The sequence below is a fragment of the Lithobates pipiens genome, unplaced genomic scaffold, assembly GCF_037356315.1.
Source record: "Lithobates pipiens isolate NorthernLeopardFrog02 unplaced genomic scaffold, aLitPip1_a1.2 Scaffold_18, whole genome shotgun sequence".
Taxonomy (NCBI): domain Eukaryota; kingdom Metazoa; phylum Chordata; class Amphibia; order Anura; family Ranidae; genus Lithobates; species Lithobates pipiens.
The window spans coordinates 640,135,550-640,157,397 of record NW_027507758.1 but is presented as its reverse complement, the minus strand read 5'-3'; the positions used below and the strand labels follow the sequence as shown (position 1 = coordinate 640,157,397).

At 43.9% G+C, this 21,848-nt stretch overlaps 2 protein-coding genes across 2 annotated transcripts in view; one reads left to right on the top strand and one right to left on the bottom strand.

Moving 5' to 3' along the window:
- LOC143989561 (uncharacterized) overlaps window positions 1-21,848 on the bottom strand; it is a 470,483-nt gene that overhangs the window by 219,406 nt on the left and 229,229 nt on the right. The gene's annotated exons all lie outside the window — the stretch shown is intronic.
- The window catches only part of LOC143986899 (uncharacterized), a 549,767-nt gene continuing 530,581 nt past the window's right edge, over window positions 2,663-21,848 (top strand). Inside the window, 3 exon segments of the mRNA XM_077485306.1 lie at window positions 2,663-4,610; window positions 4,735-4,869; window positions 4,956-5,079. Coding sequence (XP_077341432.1) covers window positions 4,515-4,610; window positions 4,735-4,869; window positions 4,956-5,079 — 355 coding nt within the window. The 5' untranslated portion in view covers window positions 2,663-4,514.

The window sequence follows — 21,848 nt, the reverse complement described above, 5'->3', positions numbered from 1 at the left end:
CCCATATTTGTGCTTTTTCTTCATATAATTGGAATCTTACAATGACATCTCTAGGGAGGTCCACAGATATATTTTGGGGTCTTCTAACCCTATGGACTCTTTCAATTCCCAAGCACTCCTCTGATGTTTTATCTAATAAAGGATTAAATACTTTGTTTATAATTTTCCTTAACTCTTCTCCTTTTTCTTCCGGTAGCGCACGGATCCTTAAATTCTGTCTTCGATTTTGATTCTCCTGGTCTTCTATTTTATACAGTATCCTTCTCTTTGCCCATTGCATGTCTTTAACTTGTTCTTTTAATTTTATGATTTCTAGGGGCTTGTTTATCCGTTTTTCTTCTTTTTCCTCTACACGGGTCGGTAGTTGACCTAAATCAGTCCGTAGTGCGGTAATTTCTGTTTTTATAAAAGTTTCTCGTCACAGGAACATATCCACCATTTCCATTTTTGTAGATAATTGAGCCCCTGTACCTTGTTCCTCCATTTTACTTTCTGTGCTTATACTTATATCTTCTTTAGGCTGATCTAATAATTCTCCTTTCTTTATTCCAGGGGATTTTTTCTTGTCTTTGTTGCCTTGTTTTTGTTTCTCTGCACCAGATTTGTCTGGTACTGGACTCTTTGGGCTCCCTGCTTTTGTCAGATATTTCTTGATCATACTTGTATTTGCATTATCTTTCGGGGTTTTTGGGTCATTATTTTTTATAGTTCTACTTCGCATGATGATTTTTAAATGTCCCTGTTTCCTCTGATCTCCGGGTCGCTCCACAGTAGTCAGCTAATCACTAATCACCCAGTATGTTTTTTTTTTTCCACCAGAATCCTTTAAACCCCCCAACTGGTTTGCTGTTAACAAGGAATTCATAAATGGTTACACCTGTATTAGTAGACATTTACTTATTAATTTGTGCCCCCTTTAGTTTGTATATGAATTTTAGCAGCCCACCATAATGTATATAAGTGATTCACAGCCCTGGCCTTTACCCTGTTCTAAACTTAGGAGGCGTGAACAATTTTCCACAGTATATTCTTATCTGGGGACCTGTTATGGGGAAGATTCAAATACAGTTCCCTGATTTCAGGAATGGTCACTGAGGCTTTTTCGAAAGTAGTTGACAATCCCACTTCTAGATATTTCAAATGACAGTTCACATACCGCTTTTCCTTTATAAAACAACCCCTATTGATTTTCAGCCAGTTTTATAAGTCCAATTATTTACTGTAAAAACAATCCTATATAACCTCACAGCCAGTTCATGCATGCTTTTTTTTTATTTTTTCAAAGTTCTGTCCCATCTCAGACAGAACCAAAGCAATATCTTCATTTCATCATATAGCAGTTCATAAAACAGTTCTTTTATTTACTTTCAGAGCAGAGTAAAAATAAATATCTCTCACCCCTTTCTTTTTGTTTCTTACCCTTCAACCAGGTTTACCTTTTCTAATGCATCACTGCCTCTTCCCAGACAATTTCCTCTAGGAGCACATGAATTCAATTCTAGTATGAGGTGGGGGCAATAGGGGGCTACACATCAAGCAGTCCATCTGAGGCGTTTAGATAAGGACAGCATGCTCGGTGTACTCGAGGGACTGGTGCTGCGATATCCTCCAATAATCGCTAACTCTCATCCACCATGGTCACCTTCTCTCCCCCTCATCCCTCCGTTTAATGCAGATCAGCTCCCTGAAGTCCGTCCTCCCACTCTTCACCCTCTCACCTAATTATCTTCTGCCTCGGTTCTCTTACTCCTGGCTGACCACACATCAATCACAGGGAGGTGGGGGTTACCGAAGGGAGCTTATATCTGCCGCTTGCGTAGTCTTACAAGCAGCCATACATCTGGCCTTCTACGGCTTCTTACGGCCAGGTGAGTTCACCTGTAACAACCCCGCAGAACGCATGCTTTGCAAACGCCACCTGGTCCATTACAAAGACCATTTCATTTTACACCTAGCAGTCTCCAAAACACAACAGGTTGGCTCTGGTACGGACATCCATTACTATAAGACCAACATACTATAACACCAACAACAGCTGGTGCCCTGTCTCCACTCTCACCCGCCTGGTGTCCCTTCTGGCAGATCAACCAGACGCGAGTCCGCTCCTGCCGTTCCATACCAAGCCCCTAAACGCTGCCCGGTTCATGGAACACGTTAGGATACTTCTACGCACACTTTCAGGTCCATTACAAGTGGTAAGTTTGTGTTAACCCTGTTTGTCATCCTTATCCGTACCGGCCATAGGGCTCTGAACCATAAATAAGAAGGCCAGTATGGTGGCCTGAAATTATGGGAGGAGCCCGGAGGGTATTTAATCAGCCCGTTCGGCTGTGTTCCTTGTCGGTTCCTGTGTGCGATACCCACCCTCCCATCCCCTTTTTAGGGCATTTCTCAAGGCATCATACTCCTCACGAGAGTACTCATTTCACTTCATTTCATGTTCATTTCATTAATCCTCATTTCTTATCTAGGGTATGCCCCCTTATTTTGGTATACCGCGGCACACTTTCAGGTCCGTTTCAAGTGGTAAGTTTGTGTTAACCCTGTTTGGCATTCTTATCCTTACCAGCCATAGGGCTCTGAACCATAAATATATCTTTATGATTTTTTATATATTTTTGCATTTTCTTAACCAAAAAGTTCAATTTCGGGAGTTATACAGTTGCCCTGTTATACAGGAATGATTATGAGACATTTCTTGGAGCTGCAATTCCTCCGAACTCCACAAGATGGTGATCTTACTTGTACCCAGACAGGCAGTCTCTATGGAAAACAGGAAGTGATGTGAGGTAGACACAGGAAGTTCTGGGTAAGAGGCGAGTTCGAAGGAAGTAGTGAGGAGACGTTGCTGGAAGTGGCAGCAGATGTGGTAATAAGATCTTATCTTCTATTTACACCCAGTAACCCCCCTCCCGTCATGTCCGTCCTCTTCCTCCATAGTCACTGTGACGTCTTTTATCTCCAGCAGTTGATGATACACACATATATAGTGTGGAAACCTAGATTAACGTCTTCAGGGGCAGAACATTTACCCACTTTTGGGCCGGAACATTCTAGTAATATGTTCCTCTAAACAAAAAGCACTGACAATAAATAGACAAGACAATGACCATCCTGACCATACATGGCCTACAAAGGAGAATTATTACACTACATCGGCTGAGATCGCTTGGTTGGGCTTCTCCTATGAGTTACAGGAGTACAATTTGTTTTGTGACCTGTTTTCAGCAGAGAGTGGGCTGAAGTTGGCTCTCTGGTGACATCACTGGAATCAGTACAGGCACTGCATTATCATGACAATGAAGTCTGGATCTGCCAGGTGTCTGGACTGATGGCCATCTCAGCCTCTCAGCGAGACACTGAGAGACTGAGATGGGCACTCCCCACCCCTCCACAGCTCCAGTGAGCGCGGGGGGCAGAGCTGTGAGAACCGAGCCATCACAGATGTTAGATCGCTCGGTTCTCAGTGAAGAGGCGCTGGGGGACCAATGCTGCATCCACCTAGGTAAGTATGAATCTGAAATAAAAAAATAATAATACTTCTCTTTTAAAGAACGTCTGCCAGTCTTCACCTCACCATTTCACTGTTCTAGAAATATGTTGCAGAATACAAAATAGTCTAAGAGAACAAACCCCTCCCCCCTGCTGTCCTCCTACCAGCACTGAAATAAAAAACACACACCAGTAATGTGCACTACAAGGTCCAACCCCACAGGCAGCAGTCTATGGTAACAGCATGATGAGGACAAATGCTCATTTCAACATACAAAGGTCCTGCAGCTTTCTAGATAAAGATCGGGGAAGATCCAAGGGGCTTAAAGAAATGACAGCGCAAGATCCTCATTAGAATGATGAAGTCATTTATTCCATAAAAACGAATAGTACACTTACATGTTAAAATCTTGATGATCAGCATAGATGGCCGATGGGTTGCTATTGGAGAAAACAAAACTGGATTCCTCCCTGACAGTTCTGTACTCCACCAGCAGGATCTCCCTGCTATCTAATCCGATCCCTTCTCTGACTGCAGAGAGTGACAGTGACATCACTCCTGTCAGTCAGCAGGCTGCCAGAGATTGGAGCCTTGCAGCCGGAGTTCTGGCAATTACCCTGATTATCCGGCAACTCTGGCCAAAAGTCAGCAAGTTCTCCTTCCTGGACATCATGATGATCCGACACTGACCTCACATCACTGCCTCAAAGCAAACAAGTCAAAGTAAGGATCATATTTATCATTCCTTATCTGCAGATCTAAAACCAATCAAATCCAGTTCAGAAACTAAACAAACCCAACATAGAAAGGGGAATATCTGATCCAGCAGGCAAGAGGGTCCTGGCCCTCAAAAATTTAGCAAACAGTCCAAACTAAATCTGTTCCCATGGGGGGAGTAGTCCTTAAATATACAGCAACCCTCCTATTACTCCCTCACATCCACATCCTGTTATTGTGTGACCAATACCTTCCAAATAATTCCCCAATGTTATCCGTCTACAGGGAGACCTGTATAGATTAAATGATGGCACCAATGAAGATGGAGGAGGACCGGAGTCACATGACTGAGAAGATATTAAACTTCACCCTGGAGATCATCTACCTGCTGACTGGAGAGGTTAGGATTCTGGGAGGGCATATGACATCACTCTTATCTCTATTAATAAAACACAGACCTGACTGGAGAGGGAAGGAGGATTCTGGGATTCTAACATGATATTCCTATTGGTTCATCAATACAGAGATTTCCTCTTGTGAAGTCGGGTGATCATATGACCATCACAGTGCCTCCATGTGACTCCCGAAAACTTGAGAGACACAACACGCAGAAGATTCTAGAAGTCACCAAGAAGATGATGGAGCTGCTGACAGGAGAGGTGAGCAGTGCTGGGAATTCTGGGACATTATCCAGTGACAGACAAGGGATGTGTCTGGATGGTGACTGTATCATTGTGTGTGTCAGGTTCCTATAAGGCGTCAGGATGTCACTGTCTATTTCTCCATGGAGGAGTGGGAGTATTTAGAAGGACACAAGGATCTCTACAAGGAAATCATGCTGGACAATCAGCCACCCCTCACATCACCGGGTAAGAGGAGACTTTATTGTAAAGGAGAGAGCAGTACGGAGGGTCCACCTAGATCCCCCATCATCTGATAAACACATAGAAACAATTTATTCAGTCAGTGTGTGTGTTTACTACAGATGGATCCAGTAATGGGAACCCATCAAAGAGATGTCCCCGCCCTCTGTATTCCCGGTATTCCACACAGGAAGGTCACACCATCCCTCACTGTTACAAGGTTGGTGGGACGGAACTTATATAACAGACTCATGAAGACAATGTGTGGCTTTTTTATGTGATTTCATAATAATAAAGCTTAGAGTTTACAGAGGATATTCTCTGTCCTTTTCTTGATTTAGAGTGGAGATCCAATCGATATAGAATTTGAGGTTAAAGCAGAAGAAGAAGAGAGGTATGTGAGGGATGATCAGCAGTCTATGGAGGAGGATGGAATAACGGGGACATTTATAGAGGAGGACACTCCTACAGAGATCAGCACAGGTGTGTCATTAACACTAAATACATTCCTCCACCCATACTGCTCACTGATTGGTCCATACTAGGGCGGGGACTGGGTGATATCAGCCTGTAATACTCTGGTCACTTTCCTGAGCTGTGTTCCCCATCCTGTATTTCTCTTGGATAATCTTATCTCTGCTGCAGACAAAATGTATGTATCTAGACTGGAATTGTGGAGATTCTGGGGTTCAGCTACCAGCAAAAAGTTCATATTTAAAATAAATGTCTAGCAAGATGACTGACAGAACAATTCTCCCAGGATTACTTGATCTGTTATCTGCTGGCTGTGCCGGGTGGAGGGATATGTCTGTATAGTCTCTGACCCAAGTCAACAAGTGCAGTCTCAGGAGATGGTAGGCAGCAGTGTGGGACCTCTGCAACTCGTCTCATGTAAACATTTAATCTTCCACTTATTACTGAATACAAATATTATGAGTCCTGACCCTTACACTGTATCATTTATATTGTACATTACATACACCTGACCCCTGCACTATGAACTCTATATTGTACATGACAACATTCTCATACTATATAGTCCTATCCATTGTATTTTATACATAATGTTGTACATTGCATAGTCCTGACTTCTGCTCTCTTCCCTCTACCCACTGCTATATATAAATATAATATGTATTCTCTTTTGTTACACCCACTTTCTACCAGCTAGAGATTTTATATCTGATGATTTGATTGGAGCATAGACTTTTACATGTTGATAATAATGTGATAACATCCTCAAACTATGGAGCTTTAAACAGAAAGTGATAATGAATGAGGAGTCAATAACCCAATGATGGTGGTCTTCAGGATCAGTTCAGTCTTCATCTTGGTGGTTCTCCCTCCACCCTCACTCTCTGACCTCTGGTGGGGCTCAGCTCTGCTGTTATTCATGACTAAATCGACTGGGAAGATTGCAATGAGTGATAGAGGGGGTGGGGACACCCATACTATAATCCCCTCAATACTGTCACTCCTGTAAAAGACAGTTCTCGTTGTTTCCTCACTCTCTGACTAAGGTCCTTGAATAAAGAAAATAACCGGTAGGAGATTCAGAGATGTAGGGCTGAAACAACTAATCGATGATATGCAATTATGAAAATGTTTGTAAACTATTTTCATAATCGATGAGTTGGTCAGTCGGTGAATTGGCCTGCATACAGAATGCATTATTTATTTACACATCAGAAAATACAGCTCAGTACACCATCCATACATGTCAGTAAATGCCTGAGAACTTGAATGTGTGAGGAGCAATGCCTCATGGGACATGTAGTCCTGGGCAAAAGAAGGAAGCAAGTGATTCTAAGGGCAGAAGATTTTTTTTTATCTTGCTATAAGTGAACTCTATACTATACTTTGTAGCTTCCTATAGGGGAACTCTATACTATAATTTGTACCTTCCTACAGGGGCACTCAATTCTATACTTTGTACCTTCCTATGGGGGAACTCTATACTATACTTTGCAGCTTCCTATAGGGGAACTCTGTACTATACTTTGTGGCTTCCTATAGGGGAACTCTATACTATACTTTGTAGCTTCCTATAGGTGAACTCTAGACTATACTTTGAACCTTCCTATAGGGGAACTCTGAAGGCAGGAGGAGCCAGAAGTCCCGGGGGATCCAGAAAAGGAGAACCAGGGCTGCTCTGTGCACAACCATTACACGGAGGAGGTAAGTTGGGGTGCAACAAAGTGGACATTTTAATGTAAAAAATGAAGGATGCACTAGGTCGAAAATCGATACCGAAAATGACAGTTTTTAAAAAAAATATATATTTAATTATATTATATATATATTTATATATATTATATTTATTATACAAGAGATGGTTATATTATATATAACCATCTCTTGTATCATGTCCTCAGTCTCTAACCATCTCTTGTATCATATCCCCAGTCCCTAACCATCTCTCGTATCATACCTACAGTCTATGACCATCTCTTGTAGCATGTCCTCAGTCTTTGGCCATCTCTTGTATCATGTCTTCAGTCTCTATCAATCTCTTGTATCATGTCCTCAGTCTCTGACCATCTCTTGTATCATGTCTACAATCTCTTAATTAAACACACTGCTATATTATAAGCAAAATATCCAATCGGTGCACCTCTAGCAGACATGATACAGGAGATGGTCATAGACTGCAGACATAGTACAGGAGATGTCAAAGACTGCAGACATGATACAGGACATGGTTAGAGACTACAAACATGATACAGAACATAGTCAGGGACTGCAGACATGATACAGGGGATGTCAAAGACGGCAGACATTATAAAGGAGATGTCAGAGACTGCAAACATAGTACAGGAGATGGTCAGAGACTGCAAACATGATACAGGATTTGGTCAGAGACTGCAAACATGATACAGGAGATGGTTAGAGACTGCAGGCATGATTCAGTAGATCAATGCAACCTCACCAGTGCCTATCATGCAGTCTCACCAGTGTACATCATGCAGCTTGCCAGTGCCCAGATTAAAGCGGCGATCTCCTTGTGTCACGGAGCTATATTTGAATTGCCCAGGTCGCAGTAACAATGTCCTGCCTCCTATGATCATGTCACAGATTCAATGCCCCACCACTGGATCAGTGTGCCCTCTATCACAGGAGAAGGGACATTGTTACTGCGACCTGGGCAATTCAGCTCCGTGACACATGGAAAATCACCACTCTCTGAGAGGGAGGAGAAGAGGAAGACTAGGAGGAGGGATGGGAGGACTGGGGAATGCCAGGATGACATCTCCCCAATGGGTGGATCCATTTTCCACTCCATTATCGGCAATATTTTCCTTTTGGCAATGTGCCGAAAACAACATTTTCGTCCGTTTTTTTCGGCTGCCGAAATTTCTGTGCATTGCTAGAGGTAAGTATGAAATTTTGTTTAAAACAGAAATCCAATATTTACAATATTGTGCCTTATATATAAAATTATTATATCCATGAAAAAGTCTCAGCTTTCAGTATTATTTTAATATACAAGTACCCCCTCCCCCTCTAACCTCCATCTTCATGTGTGAGTCCCAGGTAAAATTCCTATATATCCTACTTTTGGGTATATTTATTATTATATATATGATATAAGATATATTACTTTCACTATTTCGCAGTATAAATGAATGGACTCTCCATCAATTTACTCAATTCAATCATCCCTTTAACATGTATTTTCTTTTACACACACATCCTCACTCTTCCATTTTTCACCTCTCCTTTTTCCTTTTTTGCACTTCTTTCTTTATTCTAACATCTTTTTTTCTCACAAATCATGTCCTAGTGATTAATTCTTTATTATTAAATGTATTATGATTATATCAACTTATGTTGATATTTTTATGATTGTATTTTTACATCATAAATGCTTTATTATATTGCTTAATTATATTGCCTAATTATGTTCTCACAACATCACTACCATGAACCGCCCCTAGGGGTCTGTGACACTCAGGTTCCTTTCATGCAATATATTTATATTATTATACACACCTACAGGCCTCATTTAAAGTCCCAATCCTATCCCCCCTCTTTGGTATATATATATATATATATATATATATATATATATATATATATATATATATATATATATATATATATATATATATATATATATATATATATATATAAAATGGATATCTGGATATTTATATTTACTGCTGCATATATATATTCAAGAATATTAACTAAATTATACACCAACCTTTTTTTGAGGTTTTTATCCAAATAGTCGATAAATTAAAACAATAATTGGCCAACTAATCAATTATAAAAATAATCATTAGTTGCCCACCTACAGAGGACCCATTCACTAGTTACTTTGAGGGTGGAATTGTAAGATGCTCGTAGACAAAGCTGCCTGATGTGGGCGGAATCCTCACTTAGGGGGAACCAATCTGCTCATGTCTAGTGATAATAATATTTTTACTTCTATTTTAGTAGATGGACGGGAGATGAGAAAAACCACAGAGGATTGTCTCACTTTGTTTCCAGACTGTAAAGTAGAAGATGAGGACATCACACAGTATAGTCCAGGAGAAAACCCGGCTACTTCAAATATCCATCCAGCACCACACATTGTAGATGAACCATCGTATTCCTCTTATCCTGAGGAACCTCAGACTGTGAGGGACGGTGCCATCCTTTCAACAGATAAGAGGTTTTCCTGTACTGAGTGCGGGAAGTGTTTCCCTACTAAATCCCATCTTCATGTGCATATAAGATCTCACACAGGAGAAAAGCCGCATTCCTGTCCTGAGTGTGGGAAATGTTTTTCACAGAAGTCCCATCTTTCCACACATCAGAAATCTCACACTGGGGAGAAGCCATATACCTGTTCCGAGTGCGGGAAATGTTTTTCAATGAAGTCCAGCCTTTCCAGACATCAGAGATTCCACACAGGGGAGAAGCCATATTCCTGTCGTGAGTGCGGGAAATGTTTTTCAGTTAAGTCCCATCTTAACACACATCAGAGATCTCACACGGGGGAGAAGCCGTATTCCTGTCCTGAGTGCAGGAAATGTTTTTCATGGACCTCAAGTCTTTCCACACATTGGAGATCTCATACGGGGGAGAAGCCGTATTCCTGTCCTGAGTGCGGGAAATGCTTTTCACGGAAGTTCAGTCTTTACAGACATCAGAGATCTCACACTGGGGAAAAGCCGTAATCCTGTCCTGAGTGAGGGAATTGTTCCTCACTAAAGTCCTGTCTTCCTGTACATCAGGGATCCCACACAACCTTCGAGGTGTATTAGTGCCTTGAGTGTGGGAAATATCTTCTATATGAATATTGCTGGACATCACAGCTTTCATGTGGGGAAGAATCACACCCTGATATACACCTCAGATATACTCCATGGCTGATCTTCATCATATAAGAAACAGTTCCAGGGAATGTGGACATTTTAAAAAAAAGGACTTGTCTGAGGAACTAAATCGGGGGCACAACCTCCTTGTCCCTTATGACAATCTCCTTGTCCCTTATGATGATCTCCTTGCATCCACCAGAGAGGTCAGCAGCGGTGTGGGAGTTCATTGAAAACTCTGTGAATAAATGGCATGGCCGTGCTCTTTTCATAAAGTGACAGCCGGTACGGGGAACTTCTCCCCACACTGCTGTCACACAGATGACTTGGATCACTGAGCCGATACAGGAACATGTAACATCTTCCCGAAGGTGAATGTTTCCTTTAACCCCTTCATTGCCAGAGCTAGTTTTGTGGGGTTTTTTTGCCCACATGTTTAACCACTTCAATACCGGACACTTTCACCCCTGTCCTGCCCACACCAATTGACAGCTGTCAGCGTTGTCACACTTTTAATGACAATTACTCAGTCATGCAACACTGTACCCAAACTTCATTTTTATATTTTTTCCCCACCAAATAGAGCTTTCTTTTGGTCATATTTGATCACCACTGGGGTTTTTATTTTTTGTGCTACAAATAAAAAAAAGACAGAAAATTTTGAAAAAGAAAAGGTTTTCTTTGTTTCTGTTATAACATTTTGTAAGTAAGTAAGTTTTCACCTTCACTAATGGGCACTGATGAGGAGGTACTGACAGGCATTACTTATGGGCACTGATTGGCATCACTGGTGGTCATCACTGATGATCATAGAAACTACAAAGCAGCGCTCTATGGGTTAAATCCAGAAAATCCATGAGTTGAATAAAAAAAAATGTTTATTGCACTGTGGATTGGAAAAACAAAAAATGTAGGGAACTTTGAGAGCTTCAGATATTACAATAAACAGTCATGCAGATATGTTATCAGATTGGTATTGTTAAAAAAAAAAATGAAAAGCAAACAATACCACTGGTGACATCCAGGTGCAGAAGGGTTGTTGCCATCCAAGGACTTGCTGGTCAGACATGGTAAGGGGCATCTTACGCTTTGTGGAGATGGATGAAAAGTCTGGTGAAGAGAATGGTAGTCCACTGCCTGAAACCTTATGATCCAACTTTCCCTGCGTCCAGAAAGAATAGGACCGCGGAGTGCAGGGGAACGCTGTGCCCACCGTTGTGAGGACCTGAGCTGGTGGCCCAAGGAAACCAAACTGGTCTGTGAGGGGTGGGGTATGACAGCTGCCGTGGGATGGAAAAATCCAGGAGAGCCAAAGGGACCTGGCGCACTGAACAACGTCAGCCACACGCCATGAACCAGGAAGTATGTGATTCACAGTGGAACGCAAGCTGCTGGGTTGCCGTGACTACATGTCTCAAACGCCTGTGCTTTTTCCAAGTCATGGAAGAAAAGGCAAAAGCAGTATTTAAGCCTGATCTGAGGGGTGGGAGTATCTAGCTCAAGTATAGCCAATAACCCATCTCAATCCTATAATTTATGAAAGAAAGATTGCGCTTGTGGAATCCATATTACACTCAAGGAAATATATTCATAGAGCCTCTCAAAAACAATGTTATAAAAAAATATATAAAATAATGTATATATATCTGTATATATACTGATAAACATCCATAATAATCAATAATGTTAAGTCATAAATAAATAACAAATAAAAAGATAAAAAATAATGAAAAATGATATATATTGATGATGTCCTGCTCATTTTCAGTGGGGGCTCTCTTCCTGTGTAGCCCATTGCAATACCAATAAATTAGGGTTGTCTTCCACGCATGTATTAGACCCCACCAAACTAGTCTTCCTAGATTTGGTTCTGTCTCACAACAAACAAAAGATCATGACCAGCAATCACACCAAACCTACAAGTGCCAACTCCTACATTCATTTTGACAGTTGTCATCACTCCACCTGGCAGATGATCATCCCCAATGGGCAGTTTCATAGGTTGAGGAGGAACTATTCCAGGTTGGTAGACTATACTACACAAGGCTAGCACATGCAGAGAAAATTTGAAGAGAAGGGCTACCCCAGAGCTCTGGTCCAGGATTCTTTTGTTTCTCATTAGGGATGAGCTTCGTGTTCGAGTCGAACATACGTTCGACTCCAACTTCGGCTGTTCGCCCATTCGGCGAATACCAAACTTTATGGACCGTTCGCGCTAAATTCGTGTGGCGCTCATGGCCCACAATGCACTGCGCCATCGCAGTGCATTGCTGGCTCATGATTGGCCAAGCATGCACTGTGACCCCGCATGCTTGGCCAATCACAGCGCCGGCAGCGAGGAGAGCCATGATTGGCCACAGGCAGGATGCCTGTGGCCAATTATAGCTCAGGCTGTGTAGTACACGCCCCACACTATATAAGGCCGCCAGCGCGGTGGCCTTGTGCAGTGTGTTGGCGTCTGTAGGAGTTAGTGGGTGTTCTGTGTACCTTCCACACAGTATACACCGTTCGTTATCGGCCGATTTTGCATTCTTGCTCTTCTGTAGTGGGTGTTGTATGCGTGCCCTGACCGCAGTATACACCATTATATCCACCTATATAGCTAGCTATATTGCTCTTTTTTAATAGAGCTTGAAGTCAGTTGTAGGAGATTGTGCGTGCTGTCTGCGTGCCCTGACTGCAGTATACACCGTTATATCCACCTATATAGCTAACTATATTGCTCTTTTTTAATAGAGCTTGCAGTCAGTTGTAGGAGATTGTGCGTACTGTCTGCCTGCCGTGACCGCAGTATACACCGTTATATCCACCTATATAGCTAGCTATATTGCTCTTTTGTAATAGAGCTTGCAGTCAGTTGTAGGAGATTGTGCGTGCTGTCTGCGTGCCCTGACTGCACTATACACTGTTATATCCACCTATATAGCTAGCTATATTGCTCTTTTTTAATAGAGCTTGCAGGCAGTTGTAGGAGATTGTGCGTGCTGTCTGCGTGCCCTGACCGCAGTATACACCGCTATATCCACCTATATAGCTCTTCTCTAATTGAGCCATCTGCAGGAGTTTGTGGGTGTTGTGTGCCTCCAGCACAATATACACTACCCAATTGCTGGTTTTCCCATCTCCCTTCAGGCCATTACCATGTCTGGAAGGCCAACAAGGAGAGGCAGACAGGCGCGAGCTGAAAAAGAGGGCAAGCAGGCTCTGTGTCTAGAGACAACAGTGCTGGTCGTGGACGCGGTGCATCATCATCATCAGCACGTGGCCATGGGACACGTTTGTCCTTCTTTTCGGCAGCTGGACATGTTGAGCCGCAACATGCCAAAGACTTGGTAGAGTGGATGACCAAGCCCTCTCCATCCTCCTCATCCTCTCTCACCCAGGCTCAGGGTACTAACAAAGCAGCTGCCAACGCATCGTCTTCCCTCCTCTCAATGTCATCATCAGTGACTCCTTCCCTAGACCCACCACGTCCTCCTAAGGAGTCTCCTGAACTCTTTGAGTACAGTGTTGGGTACATGCTCCAGGAGGATGCCCAGTGTTTTGTAGGCTCTGATGATGATACTCAGCTAGAGGAAGGCAGTAGCGTGAGAGCAGAGAGAGGGGATGCTCAAGAAGGATAGCAATATGGCAGTCATGTTCCACAAGCTGCAGCATACTGCCAGGTTTGCTCCAGTGATGAAGAGGGAGGGGATGATGAGGGCACTGACTCCACGTGGGTGCCTGGTAGGAGGGAGGAGGAGGAGGAGGCACATGTCCAACAAGGCAGGATGCCTTCTGGGGGCCAGCTTAGGGGCAGCACACTGACTGAATCACACCGCAGAGCTCCGCCTGTGCAGTGCGCTGCCTCTGCGCATTATTCTAAAAGTTCTTTGGTGTGGGCCTTTTTTGAGACGAGTGCATCAGATCGCACCGCTGCTATTTGCAACATATGTCTCAAGCGTATCTCGCATGGCCAAAACATCAGCCGCTTGGGCACCACATGCTTGACCAGACATATGTTGACCTGCCATGCAGCTCGTTGTCAAGCGTACCTCAAAGACCCACACCAAAGAACAAAGCGGACCTCTCCTTGCTCCTCATCAGCTGGGATCTCCAACCCCACTAGACCTTCAGTCCTCTCTGAAACCTGCTCTAAGAGGAATGAAGGTGTAGAATTAGGTGTGTCACAGCCAAGTGCTTCCAGGCACTCTGCTAGCAGTACACCCACGTCCGATTATAGCAGGCAAATTTCCCTGCCCCAGCTGCTGGACCGTCGAAAGAAGTTCACTCCCAGCCATCCATATGCCCAGCGGTTGAATGCTAGCTTGGCTAAATTTCTAGCACTTCAACTGCTGCCTTTTCAGTTGGTAGACTCGGCCCCCTTCCGTGAGTTTGTACAATGTGCGGTTCCTCAGTGGCAGGTCCCCAAACGCCACTTTTTCTCACGGAAGGCGATTCCGGCTCTCTACCGGCATGTGGAAGGCAATGTCCTTGCCTCGCTGGACAGGTAAGGTAAGGTGCATATTACCGCTGACTTATGGTCCAGCAGGCATGGACAGGGACGTTACCCGTCTTTCATGGCCCATTGGGTCACTCTTCTGGCAGCTGGGAAGGATGCAGGACAAGGTGCAGTAGTGTTGGAGGTTGTTCCGCCACCACACCTCCAAAATGCTACTACTGGTTGTGACACACCTCTCGCCTCCACCCCCTCCTCTTCTTCTTCCTCCATGGCCTCTTCCGGTGCTCTGTCCTCAGAACCAGCGGTGCTCCGTAGGCGTTCAAGGGGCTACGCAAGTATGCAGGCAAAACGATGCCATACGTGCTTGCGCTGGTTTGTTTGGTGGACAGGAGCCACACTGGGGCAGATATTTTGTCAGCTCTGCAGGGGCAGGCCGAGAGGTGGTTGATGCCACGCCAGCTTAAGCCAGGAATGGTGGTTTGTGACAATGGCACCAACCTCCTCTCCGCCCTCGGACAGGGAAAACTGACCCATGTGCCCTGTGTGGCTCATGTCCTTAACCTGGTGGTGCAGCAGGTACCTGGGCATACAGGATGTCCTGAAGCAGGCCAGGAAAGTCTGTGTGCATTTCCGCCGATCATTTAATGCCTGTGCTCGGCTGGCTGAGCTCCAAAAGGAGTTGAACCTGCCCAAGAACCGCCTTATATGTGACATGCCCACCAGGTGGAACTCAACGTTGGCCATGCTGCAGAGGCTGCACACGCAGCAGAGGGCCATCAATGAGTACCTGTGCGACTACGGCACCAGGACAGGGTCAGGGGAGCTCGTTTTTTTCTCACCACGCCAGTGGGGCATGATCAGGGATGCATGCACTGTCCTGTCACCGTTTGAGGAGGCCACAAGGATGGTGAGCAGTGACAGTGCATGCATCAGTGACACTGTACATCTTGTCCACCTCTTGGAGCATACGCTGCTTGGAATAATGGACAGGACACTTGAGGCAGAACAGAGGCAGGAAGAGGAGGACTTCCTTGCCTCTCAAGGCCCCCTTTATCCAGACAGTGTTCCTGCTGTGCCACCCATCACACAGGAAGAGGAGGAGGAGGAGGCTGGCACTCAGCAGCAGCAGCAGTCTTGTAGGGATGATTTACAGTCCCAAGAAACCCGTGGACTTGTTCGTGGCTGGGAGGAGGTAGCTGCGGATCATGTTGTCCTTAGTGACCCAGAGGACTCTGGACCGAATGCCTCAGCTATCCTACGTTGCATGACCTCCCTGATCCTGCAAAGCCTGCGGAAGGATCCTCGTATTCTTCGGATCAAGGAGATGGACCATTACTGGCTGGCCACTCTCCTTGATCCACGGTACAAGGGTAAGGTTGCCGACCTTATCTTGCCATCGCAGAGGGAGCAGAGGATGAGACATCTCTGGAAGGCCTTGCAGAAAGGTCTGTGCAACACGTTCCCAGAGACTGGGAGGTTACAAACTCCTGGTCCTGGACAACGTGTTGCTGAGGCATCTGTCAGAAGGAGCGGTGGAGAAGGTGGCCGTCTGACCGATGTGTTCAGACAATTTTTTAGTCCGCAGCCCCAAGGTATGATCGGTTCCAGCAACCATCGCCAGCGTCTGATTTACATGGTGCAGGAATACCTAGGGGCAAGGTCAGACTTGGACACCTTTCCCACTGAAAATCCTCTGGCTTACTGGGTCTTGAGGATGGATCACTGGCCAGAGCTTGCACAGTATGCAATTGAGCTACTGGCCTGTCCTGCATCCAGTGTTCTTTCAGAACGCACCTTCAGTGCTGCTGGTGGCTTTGTTACCGATCACAGGGTGCGCCTGTCCACCGACTCAGTTGATCGACTGACCTTCATCAAGATGAATCAGTCTTGGATCACCCACAGCTACCAAGCACCTGAAGCTGATGTAACCGAATATTTTTTTTTTAAAATATCACATCCCTTCAAGACTGCCTATGCTGATGCTGAGTGACTGTCCTGTTATGTTGATTGTCTATCCTCTTCCCCCTCCGCTGATATGTTGGAAGGACATTTTTGGTTCTGGGTGATGCCACCAGCCCAATTTTTCTGCCCCTGTTTAACTGGGGCGTTCAATTGCAATTTTTTTTTTCTACCACTGTTCAACAATGGCATGTAATTACAATTCTTGATATAATCGTTCACAGCAGGGCGCTCCAGCGCCCACCAAGAGTCACTTTGAGGGCTTACAATGTTGTGGCAACACCTTGTTCCGCCATTTCTGCAGAGCATATAGGGCAGGCCCCTACTTTCAAACATCCAACTTACAAACGGCTCTTACTTGCAAACGGAAGGAGACAACAGGAAGTGAGATGAAAAAAGACGGACGGCAAAACAAATTATACAGCGGTGATAACCCTTCCCTATGTTTTCCAAAACGCTTAAAAATAGATTTTTTGACTGCAGCTACACTTTAAAAATGTACCAGTTCAAAATTACACACAGATTCTACTTAACACAACAAATCTACAAAGTCCCTGTCTTGTTTGCACTGCCTGTATACTGCTGTTCTGAGTATATAGGGCCTGGGGGCCCCACGTCTTTCCTTTTTTTAATATGGGTATGGGGTTCCCCTTAATATCCGCACAAGACCCAAAGGGGCTGGTAATGGGCAGGGGGGGCTACCCATGCCATTTTTCTCAATGATTTTCATCCATATTGCCGGAACCAGATATTACATTAAAAACGCAAGCAGTTTGAAATGACTTTTTTTCCGTTAAATGTCATTTTGTGCAGGGACTGTTCAAAACACGGGAAACACATGGCACTTCACAGGCATACTATAGACACCCCCCAGGCACGATATTTAAAGGAATATTTCACTTTTTTTTTTCACTTTAATCGTTATTAAAATCAGTGCTCCCGTCAAAACGGCCATTTTTAAAAACATTCTAGGCATTGACCCATGTCCCCTGGGGCAGGAGCGAGGTCCCCAAACCCTTTTTAGGACAGTATCTTGCATATTAGTCATTAAAATTAGCACTTTTTATTTCGAACGTTCGAGTCCCAAAGACATGCAGGTAGGTTAATTGATTTCTGTCCAAAATTGGCCCTAGTATATGAATGGGGACCTTGAATTGTGGGCTCCTTGAGGGTAGGGACTGGTGTGAGTGTGCAGTGTACAGGGATGGGTACAGTTGTAGACACTAACTCAGGTTGAACTGGATGGACTGGTGTCTTTATTCAACCTTACTAACTATGAAACTATGAAACTATGAAACTTCAATGGGGTTCTAAAGTTCGTACGAATTTGCGGTCCGTTCAAAAGTTCTGGTACGAACCGAACCGGGGGGTGTTCGGCTCATCCCTATTTCTCATATGGATATGCCATCAAAACCCAAAGACACTACTGGTAGACAACCAGATAATACAATTTTAGTCATATGTGTAGGCCAAAATGCATTCAGCCACATGTCTACAAACTAGGGTAAATTTTCTGGAATTTACACAACTTTAAGTTTATGGGGGGGGGGAAGGAAGCCTTGAAGGAAGACTGGAGAGTGCTGGCATGGGTTCAGTCTGGCCTGCCAGAAAATGCAGTCTGTCATAGCATCACAGCCTGGACATAAATGTCATCTGCTGCAGCTCCTGATCTTAGGGAATCTTGGACCTTCTTGCACTCCCTATTATAAGTGCTCCTCATGTCACCAATTTTGGACGTAATACTTGATGTCTGCCATGGGGATCACCGGCTTCAAAAATTCAAGCAGTTTTTCCAGTGCTGCCTGCCTCTTTGTTGGATTACTATAAAATGGGTGGTTCACCTGCCACAGACAGGGCAGCTCCCTGAACACATCAATGAATATTCCAAGAAATTCCCTATCATCTATCCCATATCAATTTGAAATTGTACCTTTGTTATAATGATTGTCGCTTCCGTTACTCCATCCTCCGTTCACAGATCGTACGTATGACGCACACGTGTTACGCTTTATATACACTGCACATACATGAAACTCCGCCCGTCCCTGACATTCTTTCTAGTCTGTTCCCCACCCCTTGTCTTTCGGCCCAGTGGGAGAGCACATGGCGGAGAGACAACAGCTGCATGCAGAGGAAAGCAGCAAAGACGAAAGGCCGGAGCCCCAAACCTCACGATCCCGGAGGATATTGAAGGCCTCAAATATGTTCTTTGTAGAGATGGTGGACATCTTGAAGAGGGCCGACTATGACGGGAAGCATGGACCTTACCCAAACCCAAATCTGAGAAAGGCCAAAATCATGCCTAGTGTGAAGAGTCTGCAGAAGAATTTTGGGGTACGGCGATCCAAGGATCAACTGAGGAAACAATGGTCAAACCTGAAATTGAGGGAGCAGGATCAGAACTACTCATTCAAGAGAGTGTTGTAAAAAAGTAAGTATTTTGTTCCTATTCTTCTTAACGTTTGCTGCCCCATGTGCTTTTCTTTACTGTTGTACATTTTAAATTGGCTACTTTGATGTTCATGGGCACAGTAATCGGTCGTAGGAAACATCATTCATTCACCCACTTTAAGATGTTTTTGGCAGATACATTTGTTCAGGCCTATTTGTATTAAAATAAGTTTGTTGTCTAGATTTTGTAATTACAATAAAATGTAAACTTGATTCAGTGTAAGGAGAGGACACTCAGCAGCTGTTTACACATCTGGACGCAGGAGCACTAGTGTCCCACACAGGTGCTCCAGTGGATACTAGGGGTGTCTCCATAAGTGCTATTTTAACAAAAAAAGGAAAGTATTCCAGGTTGAGAAAGGAAATAAAATGTTCTTCAGCTTGGAACTCTGCCACGACAATTGTACGACAATTCCAAGCAATGTTTAATTTTCCTATTTCTGGCATCAAATATCTATGTGCTAAGTAGGGATGAGCTCAGTGTTCGACTTGAACACATGTTTGACTCGAACATCGGCCAATCGGCGAAAAGAACTTTGTGGACTGTTTGCACCAAATTTGTGTGGCACGAATGGCCCACAATGCACTACGCCATCGCAGTGCATTGCTGGCTCATGATTGGCCAAGCATGCACTGTGACCCCGCATGCTTGGCCAATCACAGCGCCGGCAGCAAGGAGAGCCATAATTGGCCACAGACAGGATGCCTGTGGCCAATAATAGCTCAGGGGGTTTAGTACACACCCCACACTATATAAGGCCGCCAGCGTGGCGGCCTTGTGTAGTGTGTTCTGGCGTGCAGGGAAAGAGCTAGATAGGCAGGTATAGTGTGTTCTTTTCTTAGGTTAAAGTGGTGTTGTGTGCCTCCAGCACAGTATACACCTGTATCTACCCTTTACTGCTGTTTTTCTCTAATACAGGCATCTGCAGGAGTTAGTGGGTGTTGTGTGCCTCCAGTACAATATACACCTGTATATACCCTTTATTGTTGGTGTTCTCTAATACAGGCATCTGCAGGAGTTAGTGGGTGTTGTGTGCCTCCAGCACAGCATACACCTGTATCTACCATTTATTGCTGGTGTTCTCTAATACAGGCATCTGCAGGAGTTAAAGTGGGTGTTGTGTGCCTCCAGCACAGTATACACCTGAAGATACCCCTTATTGCTGGTGTTGTCTGTTGCATATCAGCCTTTAAAATTAGCACTTTTGATTTCGAACGTTCGAGTCCCATAGACTTTAATAGGGTTCTAAAGTTCGTACGAATTTTCGGTCCGTTCGAAGGTTCTGATGCGAAAAGAACCGGGGGGTGTTGGGCTCATCCCTAGCGCTAAGTATACCTATTTTTTTATTCACACAGGGGAGAAAAGACTCAGGACATCTGAGGACACCAGGGAACCCCCCCCCCCCCCATGTCCTAAAGAAGGGGAAGTCACCAAAACACAAGCAGAGGATGTGGAGGGAGAGGGTTATGAAGTGGGCAAAATTGTCACCACAACAGGGGAATGTCTGAGACCACAGCTTCAGGTAAGAGATCTATGCCTGCATATTTATAATACATGGTGTGTTTTTTTTCTTTTAGGTGATGTGGATGTTGTGGAATCATTTCACCAGGGAAAGTGCCCAGATCCTCAACGGGGAAAGAATGGGGTGTAATCGTAATTTAGAACATATAAAGGAAAACATCAATGATGTTCAACAAAAAATGAAGATCATCATTGGTGTTTTAGGCAGAATATAAAAAATAACAAAATTGTACCGTTTTATTGTGTATTTTTGAATTTAAAAAAGAAATTGTAAAGTATTAGAAAAGAACATGTGAATGTGCTTTGAGTAAAATGTTTTCTACTCAACAGTGTGTGGCTTCTTCTTTCAATGCTCAATAGCAGTTTTTGTAGTAAGTTGGTGTTTACAATGGCAATGGGGGTTATTTACTGAAGGCAAATCCACTTTGCACTACAAGTGCACTTTCAGTGCAGTTTCTTTTTTTTTTATTCTTTATTTATATCGATTTTTTCATTTTTTTCTTCCAACAAAGTGTATATAAAACAAAATAGAGAGAAACCTTATTTCACATATACAAACATTTCTTGATTTCTTTGTGGTTTATACATACGCCAACTTGACATTAAATACCCCTCTGCCTTCCCCCGCTCCCTCCCTATCCCCCCCCCCTTTCCTTGAAGTTTTCTCATGGGGTTCGTAGGTAAATCCATTATTTCTGACCGGGTGTTAGTTTTCTCTTATATTTATTGCGTGATTTCCTCTACGTATCTCCAAGAGTTTTTAAATTCTTCCCACGATGCCCATTTGTCTATGCCTCCCTCCTCTACTATTGAATCTTCGCCCCCTTCGTTATAATGTTCTACATTTTGTATTTAATTTACACGAAAAATCCATTCCGATATTTTAGGGCTTTCGTTCTCTCTCCATTTTTTTGGGATTAAGCTTTTGGCGGTATCTAGCAGTATAGGAATTAACGAGGCTTTATATTGCTTTATGGATTCATCTGTCCCATGAAATAGGACAGTCCAAGGGTCTTCTCTTATTTCCTTGTTTGTTACAACCTTTATTATCTCTATGATCTTCCTCCAATATTTTTTAATAATGGGGCAGTCC